Raw genomic sequence first — 22,924 nt, forward strand, 5'->3', positions numbered from 1 at the left:
TTGTCTGCAAGCAGAATAGCTACTGCTGATTTTTCCTTTCACATGGAATATTGGTTCTATTCTTTGATTTTCAGTCTATGGACTAAATGTGTTTCGTATATGCAGCATAATGTTGGATCTTGCTTCTTGGTCCATTCTGCCAATCTCTTTCTTTTGATTAATTGAGACCATTTATGTCAATGGTTGTAATAATATATATTTACTTATCCTTGCCATTTTATTTTCCTGTTATTGGCTCCTTTTCTTTGCCCTATGTTCAAATGCATGCCTTTCCTGTTGGATTCATTCTTTTGGGGTTCATGGATTTGTAGTCTTCATTATCTCTTCTATGATTTTCGTCATAACATTTAGGAGTGCTATTTGGTGGTCATGAATTTCCTCAAGTGTTCTTTGTCATAGATATATCTTATTTCTCCATCAATTTTGAAAGATAGTTTCACCTGTAGAGAATTGTTTCTCTTAGAGTTTGAAATTTTCCACTCCAAGCTCTCCTTAAAGAGTTTCTATTGAGAAGTCTGCTGTAATTCTGATGGGTTTTCCTTTGTAAGCAACTTACTTCTTTTCTCAAACAGCTTTTAATATTCTGTTCTTATATTGAATTTCTGAAATCCTGAATTTTTTTGCCTTGGGGTACATTTTTTGCTCATGGCTACTTGTAGTCTTATTTGCCTCACTTATCCATATGTCAAAATTTTTTTTTTCATGCTTGGGAAGTTTTCTGCCTTTATGTCTGTGAACAGGTTTGTTATGTAATTTGTGCTATATCTAGCTTTGTCATTGACTCTGGTCATTCTTATGTTACTCTTCTTTGCACCATCTAGCAGCTCTTGGATTGACTTTTCCTGGCCCCTATTTTTAAGAAATCTTGCCTTTCATGATCACTAACTGCAATCTTGCCTTCTAGATCTGATGTTATATCCTTATATTGGTTCATTCTGCTATATATATTTTCAGTAGAACTTCCAATATTCTGAATATCTGATTAAATCTGTTTCATGGATTCCATTTTTTTTTCCTATGTTGGGCATTCATGGTTTCCATCACTTTCCTAAACTCTTACTTTTTTTAATCCTTATCTTCTCTAGATTCACTAATCATGCCTTTATTGTGATCATCTCTGAAGTCATGTGAGAAATTCTTTCTGATTTGATTCTTTTCTACAGCCTCATTCATTCAGTTTGTTACTTCCACTATTCCTTCAGAGAGTCCCTGTGGGTGGCTCGCAAAGTGTTCCACTTTATTGTTCCTTAGTTTCTTGGAACCAAGGAGCTCTTGAATGGCATCTTGCTTCTGTGTCTTCTCATTTTCTTTTTTTTTAAGTTTAATTCCTTCATTGATGCTCGTAAATTGTTTATGGTAGGTATCTTTAATGCTAGTATGGAGCATCCTTAGGAAATAACTACTTCTCAGTGATTTTTTTTGAGATGCAGCTGGCTTTAGGTTTTGAATCTGTTCCAAGATCCTACTTCTTCAATTTATTCAGGATGAAAAATTACTGCCTATTTGGCTCAGCTCCTGGTTCTTTGGCATTTGCCTATAGTATTATTTATGACCTTCAGACAATCTCAGTCTTGGCATACAAGGAAAAACAACTGATTAGAATAATTTATCACCTTGGCTAAAATAGTACAACCAATATTAGTGTCATCAAGCATACCCTAGAAAATGACAATCTATACTAACTACTAATTTGACAACATTAACCATATGAACTAGATTTGTAATTATATAACAAATAAAACAAGCCAGAAAATTGTGTACGGTAAATATTCCCTCAATATGGGAATTTTATCCTCAGACTAGAAAATTTAAGAGAAGTTAGGGGGAAAACTAGAGAATCAGATGAAGAGAAAGGCGTTAGAAGCAAGGCTAGAGGACAAAGAAAAGTTATACAAGCTTTGGGAAGTGGTGAAGAAGACAAAAGGAAAAGAAGGAAGAAGAAACAAGAACAGAATAAAACAACATAACTAGAAACAGTGTCCTCAATTGTACAAAAATGAACAATTGAGAAAAAAATAGAAAAAATAAAATTAAAAGAAGGAGAGAAAGCTAGGGAAAAAAATGTCCACTTCAGGAACTGTCTCTGCTGTCACTGGTTAACTGAGAGAACAGAAAGAGCTCAGATTCATGTTGATTGATCTCAGCAAGCCTGCAGTATAATCATGGCACTGGCAGATAATTCCAGCAAACTGGGGCCTTTAGTTCCACTGAAGTTCAAGATGTTCCTGGTTTCTGGCTGTGAGGCTGAGACCCAAGACTTTCATCTCAAAACATCTGAATGCCTCCTGCCAGTTTGAGCTTGGCTCCCTGAGCTGCCAGCTGGAACTCAGCAGAGTCCCCTGACACTGGGAGCTGCCAGATGGAGCCAACTTGCAGCTGTTCTGAGTTCTGACTTCCACTGGCCCCTTCCCAAAAAGGCAACCAGCCAGTTCATTCTCCTTGGAGGAATCTGAACCATAGTAATTCATGAACCACTGCAATCCATGGTGCTGACTACTCTGTTCCACTGGTGTATCTCGCTGTGGATTGCACGTGCATTTCTCTAGGGTTGCCAGTAGTCACCATGCATCCGCAGGGCCCAGCCACCTCTCCCACACTGAGTGAGGGTTCAGGAAGAAAGTCACTTGCCACCTCCCTCTTCCGTGCTGTGATCCCTCTCTTTGCTCTGTGTGAGCTCTAATTCTTGCTTCAGATGCTTGGAGGACCTACTTCATCCTTCTGTTCCTCACATTACTATATGCCAGAGTACAGATTCCAAGTGTCAGAAGGGCTCTCTCTGCTGCTCCCAATTCTACCATCTTCCCAGAAGTCAAGAACTTTCTACTTTTAATTAGAGTTTCATCATTAGATTTGGATCTCTCAGATTACAAAAGGTGGTACAGAAAAAATTTAATAGGAGGTGGAAAGGAAAACCAGAACAGTCCTTTCTGTCCAAATGCTCACGTTATTATACTAATTTCCTGGGAGAAACAGTACTGATGTGTCACTTAATGTTGTGCTTGCCTAACACATCCTGAGTTTGATCCCTAGCATTGCAAAGGAAAACAAGCTACAGATTTTCTTTTCTTTTCTTTTTTTTGACACTACTTTTTAATAAAATCACTTAAATAGTCCCACTCAGTTGGACGGGTTATTATTTCCTTTTAATTCCTCTACTCATGTTCTTTTTTTAAATGCTCAGATCTCTTTGTCTCCATGTAGTGCCTGAATATTAGCTGAGAAAAGCAGTCTATGACTGTCTCATGAATATTCTCTTGACTGTCCAACAGCAAGATGACATAAGGAGCACAAATGAGGAATCTTCAGATGCCAGCATCTTTTATTAGTCTTGTCAGGAGCATGAATTTAGTATATGTATCTATACACTCAGCTTGTGGTCACTTGTGCTGCCAAAATTTTCTATAGCCTTGAAAGATCCCAGACATTGAGATAAGTAGCACAGTTGCCTCTTAGGAGGGCTTCCTGTGCATCTGCTTTCACCAATTGGAGCACCTTGGTTTTTATATAAAATGGGTGTGCCGGCTTGCAGAAAGTTGCAGCCATTCTAGATTGTGTAGGTCTAAATTTAATTAAATAGCCCTGGCAGTTTAAGAATCCTTGTAAGTGATGCTTCACCTGGCTTCTGCTGGTATTCTGTCAAATATCTGAAAAATTTCACAGGCTATCCTTTGGTCCAGCAAGCACCTGATCTTATCCTCCAGTTGTTTGTAGGTAGCTTGAGTAATCAATGGCTTTTCTTTTGTTACTTGGTGGAGAAATATCTCACTCCACATAGCCATAGACGTGCAATTAGATCTTCCACAACTGGAAGAAAACATCCTCACGGCACTCTCCCATAGGTTTCACATTACCTGGGGCCCTGGGGCTAGAAATATTTCTGTTCCCCTCTTCAAACCACCTGTGTCAGTCCACTTAGCCCTTTCCCTCAGATCTACACCTACTCCTCCAAGTCCTGTTCCCTCAAAGCTTTCCATCTCCTACTCACACTGGGTGGGTAGTCTTCTCTACTTTAATTAAACCTTCAGGACATTTTCACCTAGTTTTTGTTACTAGAAGATTCCCTTAGCCCTTATGATTTGCTGTACTGAAATGAATCCTGCTCACATTGCCAATATGTCATTTCATAAAATGGCAGATCAGGTGATAGAGAGAGGAGGAAGCAGGGAAAGGGGATTAAATAATAATTAAGATGTCTTATAAACATGTACCAACACCACACAATGAACGTCAACATTAGGTAACTGTAAGCAGGTACTAATAAAAAGTCTTACCCAGTATGAAAGTTTACTAACAGCTTCAAGAATACTTAGGCAATAAAGTGGATCAGATAAGCCAGGGAGTGTCTAGACTATGAACTTTCCATGTTTGGGAAGTAGTCTCTGTTTCAAAGATAAGATGGAGCCCAGATGAATCTTTGATAGTAGCCTTACAACAGAAGAAATACTTAGACTATAAAGACACATTTTCCAAGGAGCCTGGCATCATAAACTCGTATCATTTACTTTATGTAGGCAACCTTTAAGCAAGGAATCCTGTTTAAATATATTTAGATTTCCTTGAAACATACTATTTGCCCAGAGGCCCAGTTATGATGCTGACAAGGAGATTGGACTGAATTGCTACCTCTCTTGTTTTTCCTCACGGTCAGAAATGTGTGATCAGTCAACATCTTAGTTCCCTACAAAGAAAGGATGCATTGCGTGAAAGTCAGTAAACTTTCAAAAACTAAATACCTAACACCCCATTTAAAAATATCTTAATTTCTGTTCCCCTAAGCCTCCTCTCATGCTTGTTAGCATTCACTGCCTCTACTCAAGAGTTCCCGCTCTCTATGGCTTAATTTTATGATTAAAAGATAGATTATTTTAAGTGTTAGCAAGTGTCCGCACAGTAGTTGTAATACAGATTGGTGTCACATATGCACCAGGAGTGATCTCTTGAAGTACAGGATGGGTCCTACTTTTCCTACAAGAATATAGGAAGTTTTCTCATATATTGCTTTCAGAAATCTTGTTATGATTTGATACTGTAAATAATACATAGATGCTATTGCTCTTATTTTAATTATTTGAGCACAGCATGGATATATTTGTGCTATAAGAAGATTGAAGGAATGATGAAAATTAGTAAAATGTACAAGCTTCATATTACAATCCTCTTTTATCCCTGGGAATAACCACTTTTAACAGACTTTTTTATTGAAAAAGAATTTTACTGTTGACATGCAACAATGTATGTTATAGATAACATACACTGTGTCAATGTAATTAAATCTTGATTCATTATAATGCCCATATTTTATTATAGTTCTCTGGGAAACAGAAACATTGAAGCTACTTCTAGGATTTGGAGGTAAATTTATTTACATCAAGGCACTGACCAGGATCATCAGGCCCTGATCTCTGGTAATCTAGGGCTTATATGAAGTTTGTAAACAGGATGTATACAGAAACAGAGTACTTGGCTATCTTTGAGTGATTATAATATGCTTCATAGTGACAAGTTATGCATCATAGTGAGCAGCCATTTCTAAGAAACAGAAAAAAGACTGTTACCTGGGCAACTAATAGAAACTGAAGCATACTGCTGGGAGTGGGGCATTTTCTGCTATGATAGCACGGAATGTAGTGAAAACTCTAAAGTTAGACTGTTTGGCTTTAAATTTTGATTCTTATTCTTTCCATTTGTTATTTTGTGGACAGACACTTTCCCCTCAGCTTCTTCATTTAAAATAGGAATAGTGAAAACCACAGGACTTCCTCAGAGGGTTAAATAAATTAATGTGCCCTGAAGTTCAGAGCAGAACCTGCCAGACCTCAAGCCTTAGGGTTTTTGTCTTTTGCTATTATTAAGATAACCAAATTGTACATTTAATTATTAATAGTGCTGTAATTCCCTTAAATTTTGTCTACTCATGGCCAATTATATTGTTTTAAACTTCTTGCAACAACGTTACAACAAATATAATATTTTATGCATTTTTACTCATGGATGCATTCATTTCATTGTTACATTCCAGTAAAAAGGTCAAGTAGAAATTATGTTATTTTAATTTGACAGCTATTGTCAAGTTAACTTCCTGTGAACCTTTTCAGCTTACAGGTTGCTGACCCTGCATGATAACATCTGCTTCCTCTGTGCCAACACCAGCTATCACTGTTCTTTCTCCTCTTTGCTTGTGTGACTGATGTGGATCTGTGCTACTAGGAGTGTGTCGTCTGTGATCTCACAGGAAAGGGAGCACTTGTTTTTGCCTGGAGTCTTAGTTTCAAGTCCTGTGAGCATGTGCGCCCGATCTGCTGGCAAAGGTGAAGCAGGGACCTGCTTCATGCAGCTCCTCTGAAAGCAGTTTTCAGTTTATCTCAAATAATTCCTCTCCTGAATTTGTGTATTGTGACCCTGACCTTGAAGTAGTCTTGCAAACACTCCATTTTATAGTAGTACTTCTCAGATGCATATCAAGCCTCGGCTTTCCCCAGGGAGTGCTTCTTCCTTTTGTCCCATCTTATAGTCTGGTCTGCTCAGAGATTTATGAACATTTTCTAGCTTTTCATGGTGCTCTGTTCTTCATCCCCAATGAAGCTATGCATTTCTTTGTTTTGAACTGTTATCTTCTTTACACTTTGAAAAGCTGTTATTTCATTAAAGTGATTCTTTAAGCAGGTCACTGAAATCTGGTAATTTTATTTTCTAATGAACTGATTTTCCAGTAAACAAATGATCGTTATTTTATAGTTTATACGTCTACTAAAGTAATGAAAAAAATTAGATCAGGACACCCATAACAACACATTTGATCTACTGGCTTTCTTTACTTTGTTGACATTACTGTATATATTACATGTCAGTATAATGCCTGACTATGCTTTGCAATAAAGAAATAGAAATTTTCTTAGAAATAGTTTTTTGTGTAGTGCTACACAGAAAATATATATCTTTATTTACATATATATTATTTACATAATTACATATTTCACATATCTTTATTTACATATATATTATTTCAATAAACTGCATTCTAGATTCATCATTGTAGTTTTTGTTTTTTTATTCTTTTTTATTTTAAAGAAACAAAATAGAAAAAAGTATAGAAATAATACACAATTTCAAAAAAATTAAGAAATCAACACTACTTAATATATTACATTGTTATCTCAGAAATAGTTGCTCGAGTTACAAAATCAAAGTACAAAAAATGAGCAATCAAACAATGAAGCACAAACTATTCTTTTTTATGAACTAACAGAGAATCAGTTATCTACCTTTCACACTTCAGCATATACAGAGTTATATGTGTACACCTACCAGCGGTTCTTTTCTTTCAAGGACTTTCTTTCCCTTTCTATTACAATATCTATTATACATTTTGGATCTTGTTACTTTTTCAGTTTTTTATTTTTTTTATCTAGAGAGACAATATGATATTTACAAATGTGAGTGTGATTTGTTTCACTTAGGAAGATAGCTTCAAGTTGCCTTCATTTATCTATAAAAGCCTTAAGATCGTCTTTTTTATATCTGAGCAATATCCCATTGTATAAAAATGCCACATCTTTTTCATCCATTCTGTGGTTGACAGGCATTGTGGTTGCTTCCAAGATTTAGCTATTACAAATTGTGCTGCTCTAAACATGGTTCCAAATATATCATTGTGACATGACATTTTTCAGTTTTTCTGGGAAAATAACCAGAAAGGGAATACTTGAATCGAATAGGACTTCCAATCCTAGTTATTTTAGGAATCTCCATACTGATTTCCACAGTGGCTGCACCAGTCTACACTCCCACCAACAGTGGAGAAGGGCTCCATTTTCCCCACAGCCCTGCCAACATTTGTTATTGATTGATTTCTTGATGACAGCCATTCTGTCTGGAGTGAGATGAAATCTCAATGCTGTTTTAATCTGCATTTTTTAAAATGACCCAGTGACGGTGAACATTTTTTCATGTATTTATTTGCCATTTCTATATCTTTTTCTGAGAAACGTGTATTCATCTCAAATGCCCATTTTGGGAGAGGGTCTTTGAATTTGGGGTACTTGATGTTTTTCAATTCTTTGTATGTTCTGGATATAAGTCCTTTGTCTGAGAGATGACTGGCTAAAATTCTTTCTCATTCTTTCAAAATTCTTCTTTTCAATGTGTTGGTGGTTTCTTTTGTAGTGCAAAAACCTTTTAATAACATGAGGTCTCAGTTGTTGATTCTTTAAAGTACTTCCCGTGCACTTTGCATTTTGCTCATGAACTCTTTGTCTACTTCTATGTCTCCAAGATTTCTAACTACTTGCCTTCCAGTAGATTTAGTGTTTCTGCTTTAATATTTAGATCCTTGATTCATATTGACTTTACTTTATTGCATGATGATAGACATGGGTCTAGTTTCAGTCTTTGGCATGTGGAGAGCCAATTTTTCCAGCACCGTTTATTAAACAAGCTATCCACCTTCCAGTGAACATGTTTAGCCCCTTTTTCAAATGTAAAGTGGCCGCGTGTCTTTGTAGTTATATTTCCAACTTCTAATCTGTTCCATCGATCCTCAGGTCTATTACTTTGTCAGTGCAATGTTGATTTTATCACTGTAGCTTTGTAGGATAATTTCGAGTCAGTGATTGAGATGCCTCCTGCCTTGTCTTTGTTGCCTAGAATTATCTTTACTATTCTAGGTTTCTTGTTTCCAAACGAATTTTAAGAATCTTTTCTCTAGATCTGTAAGGTATGTTAATGGTATTTGGATTGGGGTTGCATTAAATCTGTATAATAGTTTTGGGAGTATAACCATTTTCACAATGTTGGTCCTTCCTAAACAAGAGTAAGGATAGATTTCCATTTCCTGACATCCTCTTCAATATCCTTTTTAGAGTAGTATAATTTTCTGCATGTGCATATTTTATATTCTTTGGAAGGCTGATTCCTAAAGTATTTCATATTTTTGGATGCTATTGTGAAAGATATTATTTCCATAATTTCTCTCTCAGTGAGTCTGTTTTTTGTGTTTAGAAATGCACACAATTTTTGAGTGTTGACTTTGTGTCCAGCTACGCTGCTGAATTTGGTAATTAACCCTAGCAGTCTTTTGATGGAGTTCTTAGGGTCTTCTATGTAGAGTAGCAAGTTATCTTCAAATAGTGATAGTTAAATTCTTCCTTTCCTATCTTTATTCCTTTTATTTTTCTCTCTTGTCTGATTGCCCTGGCTGGTATTTCCAGAACTGTATTGAATAGGAGCAGTGATAGTGGACATCCTTCCCTTGTTCCTCATTTTAGAGTGAAAGTTTTCAGTTTTTGTCCATTTAATATGATGTTGGCTGTTGGTTTGTCATAGATGGCTTTTATTGGATTGAGGTAGATGCCCTCTATTCTGAGTTTCTAAAGGGTTTTTATCATGAACAAGTGGTGGACTTTAACTGAAAGCTTTTCCTGCATCTATTGAGATGATTATGTGATTTTTGTCTTTGAATCTATTGATATGGTAGATCATATTTATTGATTTGCATGGTAAACAATCCCTGCATTTCTGGGATCAGTCTCACTTAATCGTGATATATAATCTTCTTAATAATTTGCTACATTCTATTTGCCAGTATTTTATTGAGAATCTTTGCATCAATGTTCATTAGTGAGACTGACCTGTAGTTCTTCTTTTTGGTTGGGTCTTTCTCTGGTTTTGATATCAGAGTAATATTTGCCTCCCAGAATGAATTAGGAAGAATTGCTTCCCTTTCAATTTCATTAAAGAGTTTGTGGAATATTGGCCTTAAATCTTCTCCAAATTTCTTGTAGAATTCAGCTGTGAATCCATAGGGACCTGTGCTTTTCTTTGTTGGTAAGTTTTTAATTAAGTTTTCAATTTCAGTAGCTGATATCAGGTTTTTCAAAATTGCTATATCTTCTTGGTTGAGCTTTGGTGGTTCATATGTTTCTAGCAATCTGTCCATTTCCTCTGTGTTTTGCACTCTATGTGAATAAAGATTTTCAAAGAAGTATTCATGATCTTCTGAATTTCCATGGGATCTGTAGTAATTTCTCTCTTTTCAGACCTTATTACATGAATTTGTGTTTTTCTTTCTTTTTCTTGATAAGGTTGGCTAGAGGTTTATTAATTTTGTTTATTCTCTCAAAGAATCAGTGCTTTGATTCATTAGTTCTTTGTATTTTTTTAGTCTCAATTGCATCAATGTCTACTCTGATCTTTATAATTTCCTCACTTCTATGGAGCTTTGGGTTTGAATTGCTCTTCTTTTTCCAGAAGCTTGAGATGTAACATTAAGTTGTTTATTTTTGTTGACTCTGTTTTCCTGATGGGACAATTTGTTGCTATATATTTCTCTCTCAGAAACACTTTCATTCCATCCCACAGATTTCTGTACATTGTATTTGCATTTTCATTGAATTGTAGGTATTGTTCAATTTCTTCTTTAATTTCACGTATAACTCATTGATTGTACTAGATTGATGAACAGGAATGTCTTCAGTTGGTTTGTTAGGGAAGTATCTTATTACTCCATTAAATTTCAGAAAAAAATTTGTAATCTACATCAATCTGGCTGTAAGTTGCTTTCTTTCAGAGCTTGAAATACTTCACTCCAAGCTTATCTTAACTTGAGTGTTTGTGCTGAAAAGTCTTCCATGGTTCTATTGGGCTTTCCTTGATAGATGAGTTGTGTCTTTTCTCTAAACAGCTTTTAGTGTTCTGTTATTATGCTGTATGTCTGGGATCTTAATTACTATCTAACTGGGTATAGATTTATTTGGTAATGACTGTTTGGCTTTCTATATGTGACACTTCTCCATGTATCAGATTCTTTCCCCAAGTTTGGGTAATTTTCTGCTATTCCTTCTGTGAATAGTTTGACTATGTCATTTGCATTGACTCCTGCATCTTCATTGATGCCTATCAATCTTATATTGTTTCTCTTTGCATCATCTTGAAGCTGTTGAATTGTCATTTCATGCTGTTTTGTGATTTTTAAAAATTCTTTCCTTTCATGATTGCTAGCTACGATCCTGTCCTGAAGGTCCAAAATTCTATCCTCAGTATCATTCAAATGGTTTGGTCAGCTTTCATCAAAATTTTTAATTTCCTGGATTTCTCTGAATTCATTTCATGCAATCTACTTCTTTTCTGTATTGTTCATTCAAGGTTCCATCATTTTTTTAAATCTATGTCTTCTCCTGCAATGCTGAGCAACTCCTTTATTAAGGTTGTCATTTCTGTCTTTACATAAGAGATTAATTGTAATTTGATTTCCTCTTTAGTCTCATGGATTTGTTTCTTTATTTTACTTGCTATCTTTCTGGAGATTTCTGATGTATGACTTTTAAAGTCTTCTATTTCAGTGTCTCCGTGTTTCATGCTCCTTGTATATTTGTTCCTGATGGGCTAGATGTTTGAGATTGTGTTTTGCTTTTTCATTATGTCATTTTCACCTCTTGGGCACTATTTGGTCTTCCAATCTTACTAGTCTCAACTGTCAGTAGTATGTGTCTTAGGTTCCTACTGTGTGGTTGATGTTGTATAATTGCTAGGTCTCACAATGAAGGGAAGGGCCAGTCACCTGAATTCCTCCTGCAGGGCCTGTTGGTTGAGTCCTATATTTTTCTTAGACTGTCTGGCTTAGGGGTATTGATGCAAGTCATCCATTAGTTCCTATTGTTACTATGGCTTCAGACTGTTTCGAGCTACCAGACCTACCTGGCTATAGTGTGCACCTGGGCTGGGACCCTACTGTGTCACTGGCTGTTTCATAGGCCCTTTTGACCTCCTCGAGGTTGGGGGAGGCCTGATCAGCACTCTCCTTAACACATCTGGTGTTCTCTGTATGGAGGAATAATTCACCTACACTTTTGCCAGGCTTGCCAGGTCCTACAGCTGGGAGGGACTTTGCTACTGCTCCTGTTAGCCACTGAGGTCCTCTATTTGAGGAGGAAACTTCATCACACTGTCACAAGCTCACTGAGATCCTCTGTGTGGATAAGAGGTTACTGAGTCTCCCATCAATCCAGCCATCCACTGCTGTCCACAGTCAGGGGTCAAGGGAGAATGGGCTGCTGATGATCTGTGGCCATCTCAGGTCCAGGGGGTGAGAAAGAAGGGCAGCCAGTGATCTGTAGCTGTCCTAGGTTCTGGGGAAGGGCACCCAATGATCCATGGCATCCCAGGTTCTGGAGTCAAGCTCATCATTCTAGTTTGTAAATGTTTATGCTTAAAGTTATTTAATTCCAAGCTTTCGTTTTTATTCATGATTTTATCACTGTAATAAAGTCAGTGAACTTAAATATGAAAATTAGAAACTTGGTATGAAAAATGTTGTATTGACACAGGAATTAAAGGAGCAGTTTAACATTCAGAGATATAAGAGGCATTGAATTAATGGGCTCATTTCTTTTTGTGACCATTAGTCAGATTCAGCCTTCTGTGAAAACAGGTTTATAATTCTCTGTTATGTCTCTCTGTTTTACATTGCCTTGTTTACTACACTCCTTTTATGAGTGCTGTCCTTTCTTTTGGTCTTATACTCACCTAATTTCTTTTTCTTTCTTATCCTCCTGCTAACTCACATTTTCAAGTTTATTTTTATTTTCACGGTGTGCATTGATTTGAATCATTGACCTACTTTTGAATATCTAGTAATCTGATTGTTAAATGGAAATATAAAAGGCAAAATCCACAATTTGTCAAATTTGCCAATTTTCATTGTGTATTTCTATTTTGGTTAATTTCAAGCAGCTAACATAACATGATTGGATGCAATGCATACTTAGACTATCAAAGCCATTATGAACAGAAGTGGGTACATCATTATCTGTATTTGTATTATAAGATGGCTAAGTCTTGGTTTACTTCTTCATTGTATTCCTACTTCTTAGAACAGTGCCTGCCAAATAGTACTTCAGTTAAATTATTAAAGGGCACACTGATTAAATGAATGGCCTTGAAGTTAACTAAGATGATTGTTTTTCAGGCAGCATATACTTGGGTCTTACTGTTTTATTTTTGTTCATTTGGCTGCTCTGACTTTTCACTGGAGAATTTAATCCAGTTATAAGGTAATTATTGATAAGTAAGAACTTACTACTGTCATTTTGTTACTTGCTTTCTAATTGTTTTGATATTGCACTGTTTCCTGCTGTCTTATTTTTTTGGACTGATGATTTTCTGTGTTGGTATGTTTAGAATGCTATTTTTTTTTGTTCTGCTGTAGATTTTGCTGGTTTTTATCATAAGGCTTACGCAGAACATCCTATAACACTCAATATCAAGCCAACAATGACAAATTTATTGCATAGAACAATGCCAAATGCTACTGTCCCACATACATTTTGGTTTTGGGTTTCAGAATTTATATCATTTTGTAAAGTATATTCCTTGAGAATTTATTTTAGCTACAGATGTTATTAATAGTTTTATCTTTTAATGCAATAACTAGGGATAAAATTGCTTCATGCACAATCATTAAAGACGTACAATTTTCTGAACATGGGGCTCAGAGAAATCCTCTGTCTCTGGCATTATGCATAGTTGCAGGAGGGGAAGGACAGTATAGCCAGCATGAAACTTTGCTTCCTAAACTAGTTTAGATACAACTCAGTTCTGTAAATCACATGGGTGCCTTAGGCTAGTTGCCAAGCATTGGGGTTTTTGAAAAAGTGTTCAGGTTTCTAGGTAACTGCTGGTTAAACTTATCTGGAAAGGAGGAAACATTTGACACCCGAGATTTTCTATTCTGTTGCCTTGCTGAAGCCACTCAATATAGATGTTTCATGTCAATAAATTTAATTCCATGCACTTTCTTCCTGCAGGTTTCATTTGTATGTATAGTATTTCTGTATGTTACATACACATATCTTCAAGTCTTTGCATGAGTGATTTTAGAGACACTGACAGAGAAGCTTTTAATTAAGCTGTAGACTGTCTCAATATCAGGTTCTGCATTACAAGACACACCCAACCTGACCATGTAAAGTTGAATGCATCTACTCCTACTGAAATTGCTTTCTTTTACTCTTTTCCATCCCCGATTCCTCATATTCACTGATTTTCATTTTTTATCTTCAGATGTAGAACAAAGAAGAGTTTTTTAAAGTTAGAAGGAGTAGATGGTAAATTAAGAAAAGTTACTAGAGAAAGATGTCCCTTTATATTACCTTGCTTTTAGCAACTTACTATCATGTTACTTTTCTCCATCCTTAAAATACAAATAGAAAAACATCCAAAGTCAAAGTATCAAAAGCGATGACTACATGGCTTACAACTTATTGTAATATGTAGAGAACAAAGATACCCATCAAAAATGATACAAATCTGTGCTTGGTGAAAGATAGAAAATGCTAAGGGAGAATGAGATAACTAAAAGTCTCCATCTTCAACTAACTAGGACCAGTAACAGATCCATTTCAGCTTATCTATACTAATCCACCTTGCATAAAGTAACTGCCAAAATGTCAGTATGGGAGCCTAGTTGTGTAAGTTCACTATCCAATTCACTTTTTATTTATGAACACATATAACCTGCTGTGTAGCCAATTAGATGGCTCTCCATGCAGAAAAGAGTTAACAAGAGACTGAAGCTAATATCCTCATAAAGGTCTCTTACAAGTTTGACCCTTGATAGAAGTCTGGAAATTTAAATAGTAAAATACTTCCCAGCATCAATAGCTAGGATTACATCTTATTAAAAAGTTTCTCCATGTCAAAAGAAATCTCCAGCATAGTGAAAAGAAAACCCACAAACTGGGAAAAAATCTTAGTAAACTGTCCCTCACACAAAGGACTTCTGTCTTAAACATATAAAGAATTTTTAAAAATCAGACCCCCAAAATTCAAAGACCCAGTCCAAAAATGGGCATCTGAGATGAATACACAATTCTCAGATGAAGAAATACAAATGGCAAATAAATACATGAAAAGATGTTCATCATCATTACTCAATAGAGAAATGCAAATTAAAACCACACTGAGATTTCATCTCACTCCTGAAAGAATGGCCAGGATCAAGAAAACCAACAACAACAAATGCTGGAGAGGCTGTGGGGAAAAAGGAACTCTCCTGCACTGTTGGTGGGAGTGTAGACTAGTGCAACCAGTGTGGAGGTCACTCTGGAGATTTCTCAGAAAGCTGGGATTGGAAGTCCCATTTGTTCCAGCTATTCCACTTCTAGGCACATTCCCAGAAGAACTGAAAGCATCATATCACAGTGATATTATGTGCACCCATGTTTATAGCAGCACAATTTGTAACAGTTAGACCTTGGAAACAACCTAGGTGTCCATCAACTGAGGAATGGATTAAAAAGTCGTGGTATTTTTATACAATGGAGGACTACTCAGCTATAAAGAATAATCACATTGAGATATTTATAAATAAATGGACACAGCTTGAGACCATATTCATAAGTGAAATAAATCAAACTCACATGTATAAATACCAAAGTCTCCCTAATGTAAGAAATGGTAAGAGTACATAAGAGTTCATAGTAATCATGATTCCCCATTACATTGCTCTGAAGCCTTATAATGTCTGCATTAGTTTTAATGGTTTTATCCTAGTTTGTTTGATTTTATTATCTGTGATAGTATGAATGGCTATTTTAAAGAAAAGACATTAGAATAGCCAGAGCTGATTTAGTATCATCTTACTCTGAAGTCCTACTTGCTTTTGTTTTTCTGTTACCTTTGGTTCTATCCTGTTATATCTTATTGGGTATTATTATGTGTGATAATATAAACAAATTTTCTATGGAAAATGAGATAATATAGTAACCATTGATTGTTCTCTGTTATTTGGTTCTGAAAGCTCTGTAATGCTTTCATTCTCTTGAATGGTTTTATACTGTTTTGTTATGCTTGATACTATTGTATATGAAGTTATGCTCAACTATTTCAAAGAAAGAGACACTATGGTAGTTATTGTTAATTATGGGTTGTCTTGTGGTAAAATGCTGTGTTACTTGCATTGTTCTGATCTGATCTGCTTTGTTATGTCCTCTTTTGTCTTGATCTCTTTAAAATAAAAAAATTTTAAAAAGAAACTGTTCTCTATACTGATGCAGAATTTCCTGAGAGGAAATATTTTAATGTATCTTGATTATACAAACAACATGATTTATGTACTGAATATCTACTTTCTGCCTAGAAGTCTGGAATTGTGATACATCTAATACGTATGATAATTTTTCACTGAAAGCCTAAGGTGCTGTGTATCTATCTAATAAACTTCCTTGGTAGACAGTGCTTCACACTTACTGTCACAGCTCCTTGCTACAGGAAGTAAGTTTGCCAGGTATTACATCACTGTTGTAAAACCAAGAGCTTATGTTTGGTTTCTCTGCTTCTTCCCATGTAAATTTTTCCTGTGCTGATTTTGTTCTATATCCTGTACTTTAATAAATAGCAGATATAAATGGACTATATACTGAATTTGAAACTGGGAGTGGTCTTGGATGCTCCTCTGATACAACATTTGATTTAAATGTCCACATTAAGATATGTGGATTCTAAATAATTTGCTAATACCTTCTGTGTGAATGTAAGTATGGTAAGTGAGACTGAGACAAGTAGCCAATCCAGATTTTAAGAGATTATTAACATGGTGGCTGTGCCTCTGTATAGTCATTTCTAAGAAGAATATTAACTGATTCAACCTAGAGTAAGGTAAGTACAAGAACTTACTTCTATGGACATTTTGAAAAGGCAGATTCTACATATTATTCAGAGTATCAGGTTTGTAAATTAGACCTATGAAGACAAGTTGGTTTTGACAGATTAAAGTACAATTGTGATGGAAAATAAAATACATTAGCAATTGTTGTGTATGACACAAAGTAGTGTTTTCAAATGCTCTTAACTAAAATCCAGATACTATGAACACCTTATTTATGACTCATTTTCATATAAAACTGATGGACTGTTACAGGTCCATCAGAATTCAATAATATTTTAAAATGTTCTTATTATTAGTTCTATGCTCTGGTTATTTCTAATTGTTTTTCTTTCTATATCTTTTTAAGGTCCATCATGAGCAAGGCATGGGACTCAAGCACTTTAGAAAACTCGAATCCCTTGTGGAGTGCCAACGGCACACAGCATCATCTGGACTCAGATGCTAACATTACCTATGTGAACTACTATCTTCACCAGCCTCAAGTGGCCGCAGTCTTCCTTATTTCCTACTTTGTGATCTTCTTCCTGTGCATGGTGGGAAACATCATGGTTTGCTTTATTGTAGCAAAGAACAAACACATGCACACAGTCACAAACCTCTTCATCCTAAACCTAGCAATAAGTGATTTACTAGTTGGCATATTCTGCATGCCTATAACACTGCTGGACAACATTATAGCAGGTATGTTGAATTATGTGCAATGCAAACATGATATGAAGGAGTTTTGCCATGTACCATTGTAGCCAGGCCAGGATCCTTAGTTCATTCATAAATATTCATAGCATTCCAAAAACTATTCCAGGTACTTATCCTCATGAGCTATATATTCTAAAGGAGGAGACAGACAATAAATAGTCATATAATTTGAGAGTACTTTCCAAGAAAAAATAAAGTAAGTTACAGAGGTAGTGATTCGAATTTGTTTTTTACAGAGAATTTAGTGAAGGTCATCAAAGAATGAGATCTAGCACTTTGTATCAAAACCTTTTAATTTCCTTAATAGAAAACAAGTCACATGTAGCAGAGCAGAAATATTAAGTATATTATGGATTATAAAATAAAAGGAAATGTCTGAGTCAATCATAACTTCAAAGAAGTTTGAGTCTAATATAAATAGATATAGAGGCTCTGCTGTAGTTAGTAAGGGAGGTTTCTAACAGTTTTTGAGAAAGATAGAGCAGCTGCAATGATCTGTTCCAAATGCGGCAGTTTACATGTGCAGCGTAAGTCATTCCTCATTGTGAGGGTAGGATGCCTCCAGGTGGTCCTTCTGGGCCACGCTCGTGCTGATGTAGCACGGCTTTCTCTGCTGCAAAGCACAGGAACAGCATATTTCCAGACCCCAAGAGAATTTGACACATAGAGTATGTGTTACATGTATGAATGAGTAGGTCATTCATATATCAAGACTCTCATGTTACAGTCTGAAAAATAAAGGAATCGTGCCACAACGAACGTATCAGAGCAGCATGAGGCATATCCTAGCTCTTAGCCTTTAAGAGCTTTCAGTATCTGCTTGGCAAAGAATAGGAAGGGAAATTTGTTTCTGTAGTTTCTCTGCTTCTTTCCTTTCTCTGGAATAAGACTTAAAGAGAATCCAGAGTACTTCTTCTATCAGTCATGCACTACAGACTCTGAGTTTTTATGATGTTTATCATTAAACAAATATTTTCTGAGCAGGTAGCATGCTCAAGATACTGTGCTTGACAAAAAGAGTTTGAAAGAATTAATAAACAGTTATTGTTCCTCAGGTAAGTCACTTTGCTAAGAACTGCTCTAAATATTCTCACCCGTGAACATTTTTAAATCTTTTTGTGTGTGTGTTAGTACATGTTTGAAATACGTATTGCTTACATTCCTTGTGGAAAGTTTTTACAGGTGCCTAACACATTTTAATTCCTTTTTTGTGTAATTACCCTGTCTTACCTTTTTGATTTCCACACTTTTTGTCTTTATTTTGGGTAATTTTTTACATACTTCTAAGTAAAATGCTTTCTCTTCAATGTGCTGTCTTCAAACTATAGATCATTTAAATTTTGTTCTTATAATTCACTTCCACTGTGTAAATATAAGCATCTGTTCGTAAACTTCACCTTCTTTCTACCAATGTAACAATACCGTAGTTGTAATTTAAAACAATAGCCAGCGTATATGTTTGTATTTTACATGTTTGTTATTCTTGCCAAAGCAGTGAAGTTCTCAGATAACAATTTCACTGGAAAAATGCTTGTTTCCTGACTTTACTGAAGACATCAGTGAGTGGGAAAGAGACACGAACTCTACAGTCCCAGCACACGTGCTACTAAGTCTGAGAGGCACCTCTCTGTGAGAGCAGAACAGAGAAAGTGCCTCTAAGGGGCTCAGAGATTTTTAAATAGCATTTTTGGTGGGACTTTGAGGGAATGGGCTGAAAAAACACAATGCTTGTGCTTGCTGTGACCTCAGTGAAATGAAACTTACATTTCTCTAAAATGGTGAGTGAATTGGTGGTGTCTCTGATGCAGGCTCTATCGATTGTGCTTTGATTGATGCAAGTACCCTCTACTTACCAAGTACCCCGTGGTTTTAGTTTCATGTCAGCACCTTAGGTATACCCAGGAATCGATGAGACATGCCTGTGAAAGTGGATGATACTGCTCCTTTTCATCATCTCTGTGCTCCAGCCTTGTCTTCCGGATGCCCGCTCTGCTAGTTCTTGGTTCCTTCTTTCCTGAGAAATGGACATTGAAATAAAACATATTTGAGATCTTCTATGTTTGCAAATATCTTTATTCTGTCGTGATGCTTGATTACAATTAGGTGCATGAGGAATTCTAAGTCTAAGCAAATTTCTCCCTTTGAAATTTGGAAACGTTGCTCTTTTGCCACAGCTTTGAACTGCGGAGTGATGGCTAAAGGATTTGTTGACATTTGACTCTGGCGCCTTTTACTCATGATTTGTATCTTTTATCTGTGAAAGTTTATACACTTTTTATCTCTGGTTTTCTGAATTCTAAGAAATATGCATTGCAGGGAGTGTTTTCATTCTATATTTATTGCAGTGAGCACACACTGGCCATTCCGATCAGAAAGCGGATGCCCTTCCACCCTGGGGGATTTTCTTGCAGTTAGTTATTTTCATTTTTCTTTTGTCTACTTTTATTAAGCACAGACTGAAGATTCTGAATTCTACTTATTTATATTTTTTCTTTAACTTTCTGTCCTTTATTGTTCAATTTCAAAGACTTTATCAACTCTCTCTTTAAATTTTATATTGATTTCATTTCTTATATCCCAAATTCTTTGTGCTATTTTTATTTTTTATGTTTGCTATACTACCAGGCCTGTTTCATGGACAAGCTGTGTTTTACCTCTGATTTTGTTGGTAATGTGGCCTCAGCCTTACTTTTATAACTGAAGCTTCCTTTGCATAACAACTACTTGGTGATTCGTTTTTCATAGCGTGGCATATATGGCTGCCTGGAAGCTCCCTGTGCTTGGAGGTTGAAGTTGGATCATTACTGGCTTTGTAGTTTTGGAAAGTTACAAAATTACAAAATTTTGGAAAAGCATTTTTCATTTTGGAAGTAGCTATTGTGTAAATTGTCTTTGACATTACATATAAATGTACTCTGTACATAATTTCAGAGTCTTCATAATTCATTAAGCATATTTCCAAATTAGAAAACCAACAATCCTGATTGTTTCACTTATTTATGGTGAATTGTAACATAAGGGTTAATTGTATGGCTTCTGAAAACCTGTTGCCTGAGTTCAAATTCTTAATGTGTGAGTATCTAGCTAGTACATTTCATTTATTGTTTGTTACATTGTCTCTAAATACCGCGAGGATACTAAATCCTTCAAAAACTTGTCATAGGGATTATGTATGAAATACATGTAGAACACACATATTAAAGTGCATGGACTGTAGTAATTGTAAATTTTTTTTGGTACTGAGGATTGAACTCATGACCTCGCGCTTGCCAGGCAGGCGCTTATGCCACTGAACTAAATCCACATCCCCTAATAACTTTTTTTTTTTTTGTAACTGTAAATTTTGACATAATCATTAGAGTACTGAAAAGGGGCTCTGGAGAAATTAGTGAAAATACTTGAAGACATTAATTATTGTATGACCCCAGTTAAGAACATGGTTGCATTATTTTTGATTTACATATTTCCATTCCTTTTCTCAGTGCAATGACAGTGATCTTTTCAAATACAGCTCCATTTCCCTTTCAGGATGGCCATTTGGAAATACAATGTGCAAGACCAGTGGATTGGTCCAGGGAGTATCAGTTGCAGCTTCAGTCTTTACTTTAGTCGGAATAGCAGTGGACAGGTGAGTTATCACGATATTCTGAATCCAGCTAAATGGATATGATATATGGGAATAAAACTCCCAACCTACCACATGTCCAGTATGAGTTCATGTTCTCTAAAACTGAAGAATGAATTTAGGAACAATGGAGGTTAAGAGTGGAATATATTTATTGGAGAAAGAAAGCATCTGTCTGGGAGAAAGACAGAAGGGGTCCAGAGTGGGTTGCCAAAGACTGTCTTTTCTAGGGACTTTTATAGAGTAAAATCGTGAGGTGAGATGGATCCAAAGTAAGGAAAAATGGGAACTCACAAGGCAGGCATAAGGTGGGACAGAACTGTGATCAACCAATAGGATTAATTCCTCAAGTAAAATTGATTAAATCAGGAGCAAATGGAGAGGTCATGTAGTGAGCAGGCATGTTTAACAGCAATGACTCTTCCTGCAGAGGGGTGGGATGGTGACTCCTGACTTTTTCAGGGTGATCATTTCAAATATTTACACAATTATTTACATGACATTTTAACTTATTTCTAAGAGTATATCATATTCTTTGTTCATTTGATTTATAGTTTTAAGAAAATAGAATTTAAATATCATTCAATGTATGCCAAAAATATAAGATTTACATTAAATAAGAGATTAATGATGTCTGAATTTGCTACATATTGTTAATCTTACTATGATTCTATTTAATTATCAAATTTATATGTTTCTATTTTTACACTACTATATTAGCTGTCCCATTACTGAGACCAGACCTAGGGATTTAGCTCAGTGGCATAAGCACCTGCCTGGCAAGTTGCAAGACTGTGAGTTTGAGCCCCAGTACAAAAAAAAAAAAAAAACCTGATACCTAGAATTTAAAAGAGAAAAGATTTAGTTTTGTGATTTGGCAGTTTCCACGTGGGTTAGCTCCAAAGCGGAAATGGTATCTTGGGAGTGCGTGGAAGAAGATAGCTGCTTGCCATGTGGCATCCAGGAAGAGAGAACAAAATGGAAGGAGGTGGGGACAAGAATATGCCTGTCCAGGTGATGTCCCTTATGAGCCACCCTTCCATCCAGGTCCCTTTTCCTGATACCACATGAACTACTGAACTTTCACCTTCCAAACATACATTGAGACTGTGGAGGACACATGAAACCATAACATCCCACTTCTGGCCCTAAAAGATTCATATTCATTTAATGCTATAAAATTATTTAGTCCTTCTCTAAGGGTTAGCAGTATTGAAAAGTTAAGTCCAAAGCCTCCTGCTACTCAGGGCGAACTGCTAGCTCTGACTACCTGTAAAATTTTAAACATTAAGTACTGTACCCTAGCAAAAAGAGCTTCCTTATGTTTATATGACTTGGTTTTTACTTGGTAAAGTTGATATGATTTTTAAAAACCATAAATATACATATATATGTACACATATATTCACATTTTAGCCAGAAAGAAAGATACTTTTTAAAAGGCATGCCAAGGTTGCAAGTAATCAGTTGAGGACTAGAACATTAAACAAGGTGCCACAAAAGACAAGACCAACATTAAAGACACAAACGAAGATTTTTCTGTCCCCAGTTTGACAAGCTAAAGGAACACAAACAGGCCCCAACACCCCACACAGACATAGGTCCCCCACACAGGCCTAGGCCACACACACGGGCCTAAGCCCTACACATGGGCGTAAGCCCCCACATTACAAGCGGGCAATAGTCCCCGGAGTCTGATGCAGAAGGAGCCCTAGCTCGTCTGCAGTCACTGCGCACATCCAATTACAAAGGGGCAAAAAAAAAAAAAAAAAAAAAAAAAAAAAAAAAAAAAACTCACACAGGCCCAAAGTTATGAATGGACCCCAAAAGCCCTAAAATACATAAGGGGGAAAAAGGCCCCCAGCAGAAGTTGTCTCATTTTATCTGCAGCTACAAATATGCACACTCAGATTACAAACAGGCAGAAAACCCCAAATACTTAC

The 22,924-nt window shown here is 36.0% G+C and overlaps 1 protein-coding gene across 1 annotated transcript in view; it reads left to right on the forward strand.

Moving 5' to 3' along the window:
* Positions 1–22,924, forward strand: part of Npffr2 (neuropeptide FF receptor 2) — an 89,495-nt gene that overhangs the window by 53,909 nt on the left and 12,662 nt on the right. Inside the window, exons 2-3 of the mRNA XM_003467532.5 lie at positions 17,007–17,341; positions 20,885–20,984. Of these exons, the coding sequence (XP_003467580.1) occupies positions 17,014–17,341; positions 20,885–20,984 (428 nt within the window). The 5' untranslated portion in view covers positions 17,007–17,013. The remainder of the gene's footprint in view (positions 1–17,006; positions 17,342–20,884; positions 20,985–22,924) is intronic.

Source organism: Cavia porcellus, unplaced genomic scaffold, assembly GCF_034190915.1.
Source record: "Cavia porcellus strain 051 isolate PalLab524CR breed Dunkin Hartley unplaced genomic scaffold, mCavPor4.1 scaffold_30, whole genome shotgun sequence".
Taxonomy (NCBI): Eukaryota; Metazoa; Chordata; class Mammalia; order Rodentia; family Caviidae; genus Cavia; species Cavia porcellus.